The sequence below is a fragment of the Chlamydotis macqueenii genome, chromosome 15, assembly GCF_036417535.1.
Source record: "Chlamydotis macqueenii isolate bChlMac1 chromosome 15, bChlMac1.mat, whole genome shotgun sequence".
NCBI lineage: Eukaryota > Metazoa > Chordata > Aves > Otidiformes > Otididae > Chlamydotis > Chlamydotis macqueenii.
The window spans coordinates 8,646,394-8,663,048 of NC_141570.1; the positions used below are offsets into that span (position 1 = coordinate 8,646,394).

Below are 16,655 nucleotides of genomic sequence, written 5' to 3' on the forward strand. Positions count from 1 at the left end.
AGGAAAGAACCATTTGAGACCAGACACAAAGAAGAACAGTGAATGTTTATTGGTGGCTGATGTCAGTGATCACAATTCAAGACAGCCTACTTATATTACTAAGAACAAAGATAGACTCGTGGATAGTTAGTGGGTGGTTGTGGGTTTTTTTGTTGTGGTGGTTTTTTTTACTTCTATCTCTCACTCACCTGTGTGTCTACAGGACATACAGTTCTCAGAAGAAGCTCCTCAGCAGCTACACTATCCATTTGTTAAGCCTATGTCTGACATTAGACACTGCCTATGCTGCAATCTTAAAGATTTCTGCATTCTTTTACTTCTGATTTTTCATAATTTGCACTTACTGAACATTCATTGTTAACACATTAATTTCTCAGTCTTGAGGCCTTCAAGATTCATAAAGGCAGGGTGCTTAATTTGGATGTGTGCAAGATCTCTGGCCATTTCTGGGAACTGCATTACATACTGTCATGATTTCCTCATTAATAAGGCTCTCGTGAGTTAAAATACCTGGTCTCAAAGAATGAACACACTGCTGCTTCACCCGTTAATCACTTCTACTTGTACCATAATACTGAAAAGTATCAGGTGACTTGAAGATGTTTGCATATGCCTTGCTAAGTAGGCTTGCTTTCATTAAGCAAGAACATAAGCTTTTAAAAAACCATACAGTTGGAGTTTTTAAACCTTGTGCATATTACACAATCCCTGCCTAATGGTAATATAATCCTATGTTGGTGCTTACAGCTGTAATAGAAAAGCTCCATATGAATGAAATTGATAGGGATAGGCTGTTTTAGCTTGCTTGTCGAAACTAAATCTGCCCCCACTCCTTGTTCCTCAGTTCATTCCGTTTGATTTTCCCAGTGATTGTCTTTGGCAGCTGCTGGACAAATTCAATCTGATTCAAAAGAGGAAAAAAGTAAAATGAGCAGATTTCATTTATAATTTTTTTTTTCAGAACAGCATAGGTCTCCATCCTACTTAATTTAAATAAGAATTTGGTGACTGGGGAAATAATTCTAATTTGGTCTTAGATTGTGTTGTATCTATTATTTTCCAAAAATTTTTTAAATAATAACTAGTCATTTTTCTTGCACAACACATATTGGGCTTTTTTTTTTGTTTGTTACTGCATTTGAACTGAGTCTAATCTTCCTGTTTCTAGCCTCCTCATGGCTAAAATAGGTGTTTGTGATTATTTTTTTTTTAAATACATCTGTGTTTACTTGCCTTTCTGGGGTACTTGTATGGAGCAGTGACTTTCTTGACATGATCTTGCAATTCACAGGCCAGTTGCTTTGGATCTTGTGACTTATAGGAAGGAGACAAGACCACAAAAGCTTTTACCACCTACAAAGAGAAAAATAAATAAAAAATACAGCATTAATTAAACTACTGCAACCTAACAAATGGGGCAATTAATTGAGAATACGTGTGTATTGCTTGCAATCCAAGCTTTCTGTATCACACCTGTGCAGTAGAGCAGAATTTGCTTCTCTGTAAGCAAATTTAAAATTATGATGAAAGACTGTTTCTGCCATACATTAGTAAAGGTCCTCAGTAATACATGATAAAAGTTTCAGACTCTGCTTCCAAATTTGTAAGAGTTCTGTAAAGGACTGTTTTAAAGCTCTTAGATGCTAGGGCTTTTTCTAAAAATATATGTTGTTAAAGTATAGAATATAATTCTCCAGGCAGTGGGTCAAAGCGTACATCAATTCTTACCAGAGTCACCTTTATATTCAGCATCATGTTCTTTAGGAAACCAAGGATTATATTTTTATTAAAAAAAAATTTAAAAAGGCATAGAGGATACACAAAGTACTGCTCTCCTCACTTTGGGTAAAGTGATGGAAAAGTTTGTATAGCTATATTAAAAGTCTTATGAATTCAGTGGAAGCTAAGTGTGAGTTCTGTCACACAAGGCACTTTATGAATAGAAGAGTGACCACTAATTACCTCCGTTCTGATGGGATCTGGGCTGCTGACAACAGCTGACTCGACGACAGCTGGGTGCTCTATCAGGGCACTCTCAATTTCAAATGGTCCAATACGATACCTAGGAGAGAGAAATGCTTAGTAGGTGAAAGGTATATGGTTATTTTTTTAGACATTTCTTGTCATTTTAACTGAAATCTACAAACCCAGAAGAGATTATGACATCATCAGATCTCCCCATAAACCATATGTATCCATCTTCATCCATGGTCCCTCTGTCTCCAGTGATATAGAAGTTCCCACGGATTGTGGAAGCAGTTTTCACTGGATCATCCTGTTAAACAAGCAACAATTACATATTCTAAATGTTGAGAAGCCTTAAGCTTAGAGGTGAGTGTTGCCTTTTTGGACACTACCCATAGTATCTTTGACTGCTTGTTTTCTGTCTCAAGAGTGTAAGAGCTCGTGCTTGCTTTTTCCAGAGGGAAAAACTTATCACGAGGACAGATAGAGAACTGAAGATCCCACAGTAGAGGTCTGCAGAAGAATAGGGGGGGAATGGAAGTTTTGTAAGTCAACACAGTCAAGCAAAGTCAAGAAGAGTTGTTCTTTGGTGTTGCACCTGCTGCTGTCTGTGTAAATACAGACCATGCTGCAGGGCTGAACTGGCTCTCTGGAAATTTCACTTTTAGCTTACCAGGTATCGAGTGAAAAAAGTAAATGGCCGCTTGGGATCTATTTTGACTGCAATGTCTCCTTCTTTCCCAGGAGGTAGAACACTGCCGTTTTCATCTATAATCTGCAATAGGAAAGGCAAATGGGTGATTATTACTTTGAATTTTAAGAGAGCCATATTCTAAAACTAACCAACAACCAACAGCTCAACGAAAAACAATCAGCCTCTCCTGACTACCATTGTATGGTGCTGAAACCTCTATGGTATGTTGTATTTTCTTGTGTTTTACTTCCTATGAACTCAACAGCAAACAGAAAAAGAGACCACCATACCTGAACATCATAGGGGGGAGCTGCCTTTCCCAAGGAGCCTGGCTTAATTTTCATTCCTTTCATATTGGCACATATCATTCCCTGTTGGAAAAGACAAACCACCAGCCCAGGTATTTTTCACTGTTATTCCTGAGGCTATCCCTGTACTTGTACTATGCCCACTGTTGACCTAGCATAAGATCTAAATTTTCCACCTCTGTGAGACAAAACATTTTGAAACTTCACTGAGAGTCTTGGACAAAATGTTCAAGGTATTTTACAGCTTAAAGTCTTAGAAGCAGTATCACAACCAAGCTGTAATACTAAGCAAAACAATAAACCCTCTTGTAAGCAACTGCCACAAATTCTAATGCCATCTTTCTTTTTAGTCAAATATATATGGCCAAGTTCCAAATTTACTAAGAGGAATGAGATATCTAAGTTCCCTAAGTGACAGCTGAGTTTTAACCCTTTACAAAAAAGCTGAACGTACAATTTCAGTTTGGCCGTAGGCTTCATGGATAGTCAGTCCTGTTTGGCTTTTCCACTGTGCCATCACTTTTGGGTTGAGTGGTTCTCCTCCGGTCAAACAGTGCTTCAGTGTCTTGAATGCATACCTTCATAGGCAGAGAACATTGCTGAGTATCAGAGGACAGAAAGGGACAAATTCTGCTCTCCCTGGCATCTGTATGTCCAAGCCCATGATTTCAGGACACACCGGACTATCTTAGAGTTAGGGTTGAGAGAAAGCCTAGAGCTTCAGTTGAAGTGGGGCTGGAAAGAGGCTGTCAAAATGCACAGGACTGAGCAGTGCAGCCACATGTGTGCCTTCAAGGGCTGAATACCAGCCTCCGTGTTTACTGTCTGTAATGCCTCAGGGTAAAATTTGCTCTGGGTTGGAAGTGCCTGAGGGGTGGATTTAATCACTTCTCTCTAAAGTGCTAAGGAAAAGGCTCTGGCCTCCTCACAGCCCCTGCCTCTAACACAGAATTTCAACCACTCTGAGAGCTTAAGTGACTATGAGAGCCTGTACAAACCACTGTTAAAGAGCCAGGCAATAGCTTGAACAGACACAGCGTGGTCGCTTGTTAACAAACGCGCAGTACCTGGTGAGATCATGCTCTACCAGCATGCTGTAGGCAGTTGAGGTGCTGCACATAGTGGTCACTGGATATCTGCACAAGGTCTGACAAATTAAAAAAAAAAAAACAACAACACAAAAACAGTTAAACTATGCTGCTAACTATTCCTTTCTATTCCATACTAGAGCCAAAATTACATGACCTGACTGCAACCTCATTTACATGGAAAGTAAACTAATTGCTGTCAGTGATCAGGAAAGACGTTAAGTCCCCCAAACACCAGCTGAAGAGGAGATACATTGACTGTGGTAAATCACTAGTGTACCTAATTTGTCCTGATGCTCACTTTAAGCACAAGAACCATCCTTTGGTAAGAAACCCTGGCCCTAGAGGTGCAACCTTAGCTTTGCAGAGGACTGCAAAGTCAGGCACCTCAAAATAAAGGCACCTAAAACTACAGGTTTCTTTTGAATATTTTGTCCCTGTCAGTCTTTCATCTAGCCCCACACTTTCTGAAATGGACTGTTGCAAATCTTTAGACATGCTGCGGTTCCCTCAGCTGTCCTGACAAAGGACCTGGTGCGCAGAGCCAAGTCTCCATGAGCGCTGAGCTGTGAGTAATGCTGTATTAAAAGGTTGTTTTGGACTGGCTAATTCATATATCCTCCTTTACCTGGGAGAGAGCACAGGACATGAGTGTCTTGCTAGAAAAATAAAGACCTCAGCTGAGCCTCTGTTTTCTGACACGTCTTTATTTCTCACCCATAACACCAGCAGATGATTCATAGTCACTCAGGTAGAGCTAAGCCTTACTTTTTTTTTTTAACCTCACTTCTGCCTGCAATGAAAATTTGCTCAGAGAGGGGGACAGGTAGCGATAAATAAAAGCAAGGGGAAGACCTCTCATTCACCAGCCTTCATGCCAGCCACACCATGGGTAAAGCAGCCTTTACTATCAAACTTCATCCTGTGCAGGGATGTGAAGCCCCATACACATTGCAAGCGGGTGTTTGCAAGGCCAAGCGATTTATACAAAAAAAACCCCAAACCAGTAACTACCATTTCAGAAATGAAATGAAACAGGATTAAAATCCTCAGATAACCCTCCCATGTTAGGAATGTACACTTTTCCATATTGGTGCTTTGAGCCATTTGGGAACAGCACTACTCTCTTTCTGTCAGATTAAAACTCAGACTGGCTTAAGAAGCTTGACAACAATTTCTGTTAAGAACAAACCAATCACACAGCTTCAGTGTTTTCCAGTCCTGACTTGCCTTTCTTAAGGGTCACAGTAGCGTAATTAAAATGTTAATTTACATGTAATTCAGTTCATTTATAATTTCAATAGTGAAATACAGTAGGGGAGAGGTTTAAGTAATACCAGTAGCTCCTACTGATCGGAAGCAGCTGGTAATATTCTGTGCCCAAAAGAGTCATGCTGCAAAATCCTTCCGGTATTATATTCCTATTCAAAGAACAATCACCTTATGGTTATGCCATCTTAAAACAGCTAATCCCATAAACCTAAGAGGCTTAGTTTTGTGGCCTGCCTGGAAAACAACATGAAATATGAGTAACTGTTCATTGTGAGCATGGTGTTCTTACATTTAAGACTGCTTTCGGATCAAACTGTGGCATGGCGCGTACAAAAACACATGTGCCCTGGAACCACGGACCAAACAGACTCCCAATAGCTGCCTTTACCCAAGCAGTGTCTGACATGTTCCATGCGATGTCTGAGGGAGTCACATTCATCCAGTATCTGTTGAAGACAAAAGTGGCCAAGATAAGGGAGTTTGCAAGTGGAAATTAAGACTATGAGGCTGCTTTTTTTTTTTTTTTTTTTTTTGGCTTAGAAAAGCATGGTAAATTTGATGTGAAACTCAAGAGCTCAAATAAATGTCTTTTGTCCAGCCTTTATACTGATGGCAAAGATAAAGAAAGCCAAACAGTATCCTAACTCATTATTTAGCCTAGATTAACAGGCAAGTGATTTCTAAAATGGAACGATATATTATATCGAACAAGATCCTTGCTTCCCAGGTGCAATTCAGCTAACCAAAAGAAATGACACATACTGTGTCCCACATATTGTGGGAGTCTCATCATCTATCACAATTTTATCACATGCAAAAACTCTTCTGTTTGCTTCACATTGCAGAGCTGTAAAGGCCTAACTAGCTTAATACTTTACCTTCCACACAGATAAAAACCCAGACCAAAGCTTCCATAGGAATGTTCAACCATTTTGGGGGAGCCTGTGGCACCACTGGTAAAGTAGATTACCATCGGATCCTGGCTTTTTGTCTTCACGCAGTTATGGACAGCAGGCACATCCCTTAAAAAAACCCAGAAGGTTACACGAAACAGTACTGATCCAAGCACATTTAGCTTGGATCCTTTTGTGCCCAATATGTGCAGGACTGTTTGTATAGAGATGTGAGAGATAAGAAACTACTGCGATCCCCTCACTCTTGCACTGCTAGTTCTGCATTAAAGTATTGCTGGTTTTGCTCTTTAACTATTCTGGATGTCCACCTTCTTCAGAGTAAAAACGCCAACTGGTTGTCTTTTATTTACCTCCTTTAACCACCACCAAAAGGTCCAGCATCTTGTGTTTGACCAAACTGCTGTCTGGAAAGCATATCTTCCAGCCTTACTGTATTTAGCTGAGGGAGGACCCGCCATTTATTTTTATAGGTGGTCCCACTAGTTAATTATCCTTGGCATGTTTGGGAGGCATGGGGAGGCTCAAACTCTTGGTCATCTGGCACATGACAGGGAAAAAATTCTCATCTCTTACAGGACGAGAAAGCAAAACCGTTTCTTTTTCCTCTGCCAGAACTGATGTTCAAAAAGGTTTTGCTTGGCATGCAAACGGTGCCCATGCCTGCAAGGTTGGGTGTGGGAAGTCTGTCTCCCTGGGCCAGCGGTCTCCTTGTGCTGGCTGGTAGGCAGACAGGCTGCCCAGGAGCCTTTGCTCCAGAGCCCCTTCGCAGTCCGCTAAGGCGGCCAAGGCAATGGGGAATGGGGAAGTCTGGGCAATTAGCTCATGAGGCACGCAGGCTACCAGTGACCTAATGAGACAGCAAGCCAGGCAGGACAGCAGCCCAGCACTCTGGGAAGACTGGGAGCCTGACAGCTGAGCAAATTTGGGGCCACACAGCCTGCACTTTGCACAGCAGCCACCTGGGGAAAACAGACAGCCTACCTGCCGGACCTCTGCAGGCCTGACACAGCTCTAGACAATATTTAGGTTTTATCAAATCAATTTTACCCTCTGCCATGGTACTGAGCCATGGAAAATTAGCCCAGCATGAAAGAGGATTCATCAAATTGACTTGACAATGTTTCAGTAGCTCTAGGAGGTTTGAGAATGCATTGTTACTGCTTCCTCTGTCTTCCAGTTTAGTGACACTGAAGTGGGCAATTGTTTGAAGGAGCAGATGGAAATACAGTGAGATGGTACAGTGAGCTGCATGGGTAATGCTAGTTCAAATACCTGTGGTTGTGAGAACACGATACATCTTACAAAGCTCTTACAGTAACTGAAGAGCTTGGATCCCATCTTGAACAAATGGTTTTAGCTACATAGATGCTTTTAACAAGATATCAGCTGGTAAAATCACGCCGAGGGCCTTGAGCAGATTGCAGCAGGGTATTTGCTTCCCTTCCCCACTCTGCCTCTCCGCCCCTTCTACAGTCCCATGCACTCAGGGAAGAGCTGTCTGTTTGGCGCCATTTTAGTAGCTGCTCTTCAGCAGTGAGGCAGGTGGACTCCTAAACACATTGGGTTCATTTTGCAGTGCCCTTTTTTAGCCTTTCGTAGTGACAAGCTATTCCCGTTAGCCTTATTATCATCAAGTTTTGGGAATATGGATTGGAATAATTTGTATAGAATATTTTTCTTTGAGCTTTAGAGGGTAAATAGACCACAGCTGTCAATAAAAGAGGCTTTGCTGTCCATTTTTCCATATTATTTCAGTCATATATAACCAACCTAGACATCATAAGACTACTTAATTTTTAATTAGCAATTTGGCTATTTCCAAATATTCCCCTTCTTCACAGAAAATAAATTAAATGGCCTTTTCTCCCACCCCCTCAAAGGTATCTAGTTCATTCATGAGACATAAGCGTACAAGTGTGTTCAAACAACACTAAAAATTTTCCACTAGAGGTAACTACGATGAAGTTAAGGTAGAAGACACTTACTTGAGCAAATCACTAAATTTCAGCCACTCGGCCCTGCTGCTTTCAGATACAACCACCTTCGTTTTCAGAAACTGGCACTTCAATGCAAACGAGTCCACCACAGGAGCAAGCACATCAGTTGTAATAATGCACTTAGCCTTGGAAGCCAGCAATCTATAGCAAATGTCTTGTGCTGTCAGTTGTATTGTCCCTGGGATGAAGATAACACCTGAAAGTGCAATAAAATTGGAAATTTCTGAGGTATTCTTTACTTTCAGTCCTGATCACTTCATAGTTTCTCTCGATTTGCTGAATCCCAGCACCATTCAATCCAGAAATGAGAAGGCAGAACAAGTCCCCCACACCTGAACTTGAATACAGATGTGCAGATCTGAAATACAAAATAACTTCTGTTTCTATTAGAACCTTTGCTCCAGGTACAACGTAAGTAGAAAGTATAACTTTGGGGCAGTAAACACTAGCAGCTTTAACTTAAGTCTGTTGAAGTTAAATCAAATTGATTTAACACAGTCAATACAAGCCACAGAAAGTGAAAGAAAAATGATTAAGGTAATTCCATCAGTCGTAAGAGACTACCCCCTGTCAGCCCCTCTGGTTGTCAAATGTTCAAGCTATAGAGTCAAATTAGAAATGTAACTGTTAAATGAACTGTGAACCAACTTTGGCATAGAAGGTAACAAACAATCTGCAGACCATTAGGAATTACACAATTCACCTGTTCGCATACAAGCCACGTTCAGCAGCCACCACTCTGGGATTTGGGGTAGAATCACTAAAACTCGGTCTCCTCTTTGCAGATTGCATGGCCCAGAGAGCACGTTGGCCGCTTTTTGGGACAGGAAGCCCAGCTCTTCAAAGCTCCATTTAATTTCATCTCCTTTTCCATTTATCCACCATAGAGCTGGATTTGATGGTCCCTTTCGTTCCTATACACAACGCAAGGGTAAATAGCATGCTAGTTACTTCTGAGACTCTTGTAGTTCCTTGCAGAATTTTTGGGATGCTCCAGGCAGTGGAGTTTGATAGTGTTACATATTCTAGGGCAGGAATATTAAGGGTGTTTTGTTTAAAAGATCCTTTTTCCAAGGCTGCTTTAAGTTGGTGTGTATATCTACCTAATTTACAATGCTCATAAATTACTTAGAGGCTTTTTTTACAAACCCAGCCCTGCACAGACTGCTGAATCAGAGTCACAGAGACAAAGCACGATGTCCCCTCTGATGCAAAAGCAAATTGCCTGTCCTTTCTCTGCAATGTAAGATTATATTAAAATAGAAATAGGGGAGGAAATTCTGGTCCCACTGAAGCCAGTGGTGGTTTTAGACTTGACTTTGGAGATAAGGGGACAGTTTCACAAGTACTACTGAATCTACAGGGTCAGAAATGCTACCTTTTCTATTTGAGTCCACCTGTCCAGCACATCACTTGCAAAATTAAAGTACTCAGGTACTTCCTGTTCACAACGACCAATAGCTTCATAATCTGAAAAATTCAAAGGTGCAAAAGTCTTGTGAGACTGGTGGAATAATCTGCGGAGTGTCTGGATGCTCCATGGCGACCGCAACACTTTAAATTCAAGTAAAATCTTCATGGCACAAAAGCAGATATATGAGGGCTTTTGGAGACGATAACTCTCAGAACTATTTCTTGATGATTATTTCCCTCCTACAAGAGACAGAAAAATCAATAATAGTATTATTATGATGTACATACTCCCAGATGAACTGTTGGCTCCAAATAGAACAGATATGGACAGAGCAGCAAGTCCTCCTCTTCATGACATTGTATCCCACCTCTCCTTATGCGTAAGCTAGAGCTCTTGTAACCCTTTTAAGTCTCCTGCTTTTTCATCTGCCCGCAGGTTTCTCAGATAATTCCCCTTAGAGCTGACAATTCTTATTCAGTCCAACTGAAGTAAGGCTTTGAAACTGTGAACAGCTGGGTGTTCAAAAAAACCCAACCAACCAACCAACACCAAACAAGAACTTGTTAGGACCTGTACTCACTATTCCCATGTTTTAAACACCACAGCAGTCCCACCCAGCCCTACAGTACGACAACACTAATGGCAAACACGGATTTGGTTGCAGGATTAGATTTAGACTAAATAAAAGGAAGAAATTTTTTATGATGAGGGAGATGGAACACTGGAACAGGTTGCCCAGAGAGGCAGTGGATGCCCCATCTCTGGAAACATTCAAGGCCAGGCTGGATGAGGCTCTGAGCAACCTGATCTTGTTGGAGATGTCCCTGCTCCTTGCAGGGCGGTTGGAGCTTCTGTAAGAAGCTGCTGGAAGTTTCCCATTTGTCCAGTGGACTTGGCTGGGTCTAGGGCAGACCTGCTGCTGGCAGGGCTGAGCCAATTGGTGGCAGAATGTTCAGTGATAACGCTGCTGTGATAATGTATTTTAAAAGGGGAAAACAGAAAAAAAAAAAAAAGAGTAAGAAGTGAAGAAGCAGAAGTAGAGGCAGGGACGGGGAGGCGCAGGCCTTACGGCCCTCACCCTTTGACCTCCCACCGGGCGGCCGTCTGGGCCTGACTTGGCCTAGCTGAGAGAAGTGACGAGAGGAGATGTGAAGAGATCCTGAGAGGTGTTTTCCTCAGCCGGTTGTGAAGAATTTCTTGTGAGAGGAACAGCTGCAGACACCATGATCAGTGAAGAAGGAGGGGGAGCAGTAATGCTGCTCCTGACAAGATTCCCCTGCAGCCCGTGGTGCAGCCCATGGTGAGGCCGGCTGTGCCCCTGCAGCCCATGGAGGCCCACGGAGGGGCAGAGATCCACCTGCAGCCCGGGGAGGACCCCATGCCGGGGCAGGTGGATGCATGAAGGAGGCTGTGGCCCGTAGAGGGCCCACACTGGGGCAGCCAGTTCCTGAGGGACTGCACCCTGTGGAAAACGACCCCACACTGGAGCAGTTTGTGAAGCCCATGGGAGGGACCCCATGCTGGAGCAGGGGAGGAACACAAGGAAGAAGGAGCAATGGAAAATGACAAGTGATGAACAGACCACAACCCCCATTCCCTATTCCCTCCGTGCTGCTCTAGAGGCAGGGCAAGGAGGAGGTAGAGATAATTGAAATGAAGTTAAGCCCAGGATGAGGGAGGGGTGGGGCGAAGTTGGTTTTGTTCTGTTCCTCATTATTCTGCTTTGGTTTTATTAATAATAAATAAATAGTTTTCCCAAGTCAAGTCTATTTTGCCCATAATGATAACTTTAATGATCTCTCCCTGTCCTTATCTGTGAGCCTGTTTATTATAGTATTTCTCCCCTGTTCCCTTGGAAGGTTGGGGGAGTGAGTGAGACACTGCATAGCTTGGTCCCGAGCGGGGCTGAACTACTACAGTTAGAGCTGTATGGATGGGAACATTCAGCTTCTGAGACTGAAAGATATAGATGGAGGCTTTTTCTTTTTTTCACATAGTCTACTTATAACACACTGCTGCTTACCGCTATTCTTAACGGTCATTAAAAAAAAGCCTGATTCCAGAACTCACGGTTAATCAGTGAAATCTTTGTAGAATTGGCTGCCATTTTATTTTCCCCTAGATCTGAGCCAGTGATTGCAGACTCAGATCTAGAAGATCTTCTTGCAGAAAGAAGCTACTTCTTCAATCTGCTTGATATAAACCAGAAAATAACAACTGCTCTCTGGTAGTCCACCCTCCTTCATAAAAGTGAGAGTTGTGAAGAACCATGAGGAACAGAACATGGCATTACAGATTTATTTTTTTTTTACATATTTTTACATTTTACATTTCTCAGGGTGTTTAAATAGGTTGTGCTTACCTGGAGATGTGACTTGTGATCAGGTGAGACTTCTTTCAACTCTTCCTCATGTAGCTTGCCTAGTACTTAACTGGCGAGTATTGTCTCCTCCTGGCTCACTGTAGTTCTCAGAGTGGTTGTAGCCCTTCATTAGTATCATACATCATGTTCCATGGTGGGGATTATTCCTCCTGAGAGCGCAGATTTAATTTCTCCAATTACCTTCTGAAGAAAGGCGCAATAACTGAAAAAGTTGAGAGAAGATGCAAAGAGCTGAGTATGAACGACTGCATTTCTGGTTCACTGCCTTTGGAGAATGGATAATCCACCATACATTAATATATAACTCTACTTTTTGGCACCAGTGACTTGGGAAATGGCAACAGTGGGGCTTTTTTTTTTTCAGATTCTGGAGTTAAACATAGTATTAAAATTGGTATGATAAAGATATGAAGATTTTCATAAGCCTGGTGCCAATAAGTATCACCTGTAATATCTGATGGACACTTCTGTGGAGAAAATACATGCAGCTCAGATGTGGGCCATCAGCTCTAAGGACGACAATGAAAATTCAAGCTACAGAGTCATTGCTATGAAGCAGGGCAACAAAGGGATGAAACACAAAATCCATGCAGAAGGCAGAAACGTGATGCAGGAACTCCAGCTATTCAATTAAGAGACACTTGGTTTAGGTGAATCTACTACTGTCACAGTACAGTCTGCTAGTATTTGCTATCGCAGACAATAAGCTCTGCAAGGGGCATATATTGTTAAACTAAGACCTAGATAAATAAAGGCTATACATAAGCCTATACATAGACTATATAATATATATATAGACTGTATATAAATATAGGTATTTAAAAGATGTGTAGACTTAGGGACATGGTTTAGTGGTGGACTTGGCAGCGTTAGGTTAGCAGTTGGACTCAATGATCTTAAAAGTCTTTTCCAATCTAAATGATTCTATTATTCTCTGATTGAGAGCAAGGATAACTATGTCTTAAGGTGCCTGGAAGCTCATGTACTCAGTCAGAGAAATTAAAATGGTCAGGGCAATGACAACCACATGAAATTCCCAGTGAAACCTGGAGAAAAAACACAGTACAGTGCTCCGTTCTTTGAATTTACACTTTAGGAGCACATAAAGTAAGATTCAGAGCAAGAACTTTTGGTTTGGGGTTTGAGGAACTTCGTACCTCTGTAACAGGGCACAGTATCTTCCATCTGCTCTCCCCATGTTGCAAATGACTGCTCCCATTCCTCACTTTACTGTGGCTGTTAAGTGGCTTTCGAGCTGTGTAATACATGCACACATGAAGAGCCATTCTGAACACAGAGTATTTCTAGTGTTTGTACACGAGAGGGCATTAAGCCTGTCTTCAACCCAACGTGGAGAGACTGAAATCAATGAGTTTGCCCACAAGTTTGCAAGGCAGCCAGATTTAGCCATTTTCCCAGGGAAAAACAGGGTAAATTCCTAAAAGCACCCAGGGATTTATAGCAACAGCTCTAGTGACATCCCCCTGGCTGCCTGCGCCATGTAAATACATTTTGAGATACACAGCTGCTACTGTTTGGAATGTCATTAACCATTATTCAGTGCAACAATGACAGGCAATACATAGACACATGGGTCAGCCTAATTTATCCTCAAAGTCAGAAAGTATGACAACCCCAAACAGTGAGCGTACTATAGCAGCCTTCCACCAGCAGACATAGCAAAAAAATTGACCAGTGACCTTCATCGTAGTAGTAATGAAATCCAGAGAAGTTTCTCATTTGCTCACCAAAATGCAACTACCTGCTCCCAGAAAGCAGAATACAGGGCAGCTATTCATGTGAACGTAGTAGAGAACCACTCAAGGCAGATGATGCAGTTCCTCTCTGGCACGTCTGTTTCTTACTTCAAGTACAACACTTTGGACAGGAGGCAGCCTAAAGTCTTTCTCTGTAGAATGAATCTCCAAAGGACTGATTAATAAAAAAAAAAAACAACCCCAAATCAGCTCCTTTCAGTCCCTTTTGTAATTTCTTTAAGAAATGTAACACTCAGCATGTAGGGTTTATTTTTCATTCGAAGTCTAATTCAGCTTCTAAAGAAATAAATTTTCAAATATTCCTTGGTTTCAGTAGTGCAAGCTCAGATCCATTTAGATTGATGTAATCTACATGGATGCAGCATTTTGTGCATTTGTTTTCTCTTTGTTTTTGACCTCAGGCTATTACGTGCTTTGTAGCTGGAAAGCAAGGCAATATCCATTTCAGAGCTTAAGGGTACGAAAGAGGCAAGATCCACCTGCAGAACACTCCTGGCACAGCCTCTCCTGAGACTTGTGCTGTTTGCCAGTTAATAACTTAATTAGTTGTCCTGAAAGGTCACCAACAGCTTTACTACACAGCACGTTTGTTATTTCCCCAGGCTCTTGGTACAACAGCACACGTGTTCATGGGTAATGCATAGTGGGTGTTTACAGCAGAACCAGGACATTTTGAGATAAATAACCCTGAGCTTTTTTTGGTTCACTGGTGTTTTTGTGCTCCCAGTAAATATGGCCTTGGTCATAGAGTTCAAACTACTACTACTATCTTCTGAAGCAAGAATAAAGAGTTCATAGGCTGTGCTGTAGCAGCACTCTGTGAGGTGCAAGTGCTACAGAGGGGTAACAAGAAATTTGAGACGTTACCTAGCAGGGATGATCTAAGCCTCTGCTGCACCCATACCCATGTAACTGTGCTTGACTGTTATGGAAATATCTCACAATCTGAACTGACTACTCAGTCAAGGAAATCCTTGATTACATTTAAGCTTGAAACTATATGTGGCCTAGCACTGGCTAAAGCTGGAAGTCTGACCATCAACAATTACTAAAAAATATTCTCACAAAAAAATATTTGACAGATGTGCATACTTTGTGGCTTTCAGTGATAACAATATACGTACAAAAGTAAAGGCAAAAGCTAATGGCACATTTGATTTCCCCTCCATTATCATTATTTTCAGAACAGTTTCTTGCACATACATTTTTAATTAAAGGGAATATGCTGCTTTAGAAACACCAGAACAAAAATTGGTATCTTCTACTCTTATTCAGAAGGTTGTCCAGTACCACTTAAGACTGGTAGGGGACAGGATGCTGGAAGGCAGAAAAGCAGTCCAGGATGAGCATGTTCTGGTCAGGAGCTCAGCAGCAAAGTGAAGCTCTTCCCCACTCTTTGTTCCTTAGTTTCTTCCTTTGGATTTTCCCAGAGATCATCTTTGGTAGTTGTTGAACAAACTCCAACTCATCTGTAAAGAGAAATAACAATACTTAGCCATTTGACAGAGCTTCATTCCAAGCTCTGTTTCTTTCCTGTGGCCAGCCTGCACTTTTAAAAGCTATGGGCTCTTTTGAGGATGAAGCAGGCAGGCAGCACATCCATCCCGGTGCCCAACAAAAAGAATGAGTTATGTTTTAGAGAAACATAGCTCATCAGTTAGGTGGCTCAGTAATTCCTCAAATCAGTAGTGCAGCACACTCACACGCCACTGAATTTGAGCACAACTGGGACTTCAATGGGAGCAACTAAGGGGCTTTGTTTTATTTGGCTGCTTGAAACCCTAGGCAGTGAGGCAGAGCTAGGACTCCTATCCACCACACACTGAACAGAAACATTTTGATTCACCTGTTTGTTTCTTTTTTTTTTTTTTTCCTGGTCAGATTCAGGTTTTGTATCATTACAAAATGGCACTAACATGTTGGTGAGTCTGAAAGAGAAGTCTGTGACTGCAGAGGAAACCTCCTGAGTGAGACCTTCCCTGCTGTAATGAGTAATCTACACCACCAGAACAGGGCTCAGGGGAAAATCTCACTATATCTGTTTAAAGCCCAGCATAGACCAGTACCAAATCCCAAGAATTTGTTCCAGGATTATATTTTTAAGATTGCTTTAAAACCAATTACGTCCCAAGGTCATAATTAGATTATGTTAAAAACCTTATTACTTACATAGAATGGATGGATTATGTAAACAATCTGATCACTTCAGATAAAGTGGATTACTTTGCCAAAAAGTACTTACTCACATTTGAAATCTGCATGTGCTTAAAAAGAATCAGATTCTGAAATTGTGACCAGATTACATTTTTCAACATGTTTTTATGATTGGACTTAAAAATCTAATGCTATTTCTAGTTATTCTGCTCCAAAAATGGGATTACTTCTAAAATATCCAATATGTTTCCCCTCTGTTCTGATTGAATCAAGGAGAGAAAAATTAATCTCCCAGAACAAAGCTGTTACTCAGGAAAAGGGAAGGGAAATTTAAAACTCTACATCAGGGCTGTTGGAACCCTGTGCAGAAACTGAGGGAAACCAAAGAGGCACCGAAGTCTTTTCTGAAGACTTTTGGTGGGAGCTGGTGCAACATTGCTTAGCCAGATGGGGCTTATCCTTCTACTCCTAATGAACTATTCACATTTAACTCTGAATGTGGGTGCCCTGGGGTTCTTGTCAACCATTCCAGATACTCTGCTAGTGGAGTTTGATTCTTGCCTCACCTGAGAAGGCTGTAGCACTGTTTACCTCTGCACAGCCCGCTGCCACCAGTAATGAGCTGTGAAAGTCATGGAGATTCCCCCAAATCTGCCATGCCCTTTCCGCCTGATAACCACTGCGCCAG

At 41.7% G+C, this 16,655-nt stretch overlaps 1 protein-coding gene across 1 annotated transcript; it reads right to left on the reverse strand.

Annotated features, from left to right (window-relative positions):
• Positions 1 to 74: 74 nt before the first annotated feature.
• On the reverse strand, positions 75 to 9,817 carry LOC104477540 (acyl-coenzyme A synthetase ACSM4, mitochondrial-like). The gene is made up of 13 exons (XM_010117677.2): positions 9,617 to 9,817; positions 8,942 to 9,152; positions 8,227 to 8,434; positions 6,206 to 6,349; positions 5,617 to 5,773; positions 4,035 to 4,114; positions 3,422 to 3,545; positions 2,950 to 3,030; positions 2,639 to 2,740; positions 2,148 to 2,275; positions 1,963 to 2,062; positions 1,234 to 1,353; positions 75 to 901 (listed from the first exon to the last, which is right to left on the reverse strand). The coding sequence occupies exons 1-13, from the start codon at positions 9,815 to 9,817 to the stop codon at positions 815 to 817; spliced, it is 1,743 nt and encodes a 580-aa protein (XP_010115979.2). The 3' UTR covers positions 75 to 814.
• Between the last annotated feature and the right edge of the window lie 6,838 nt (positions 9,818 to 16,655).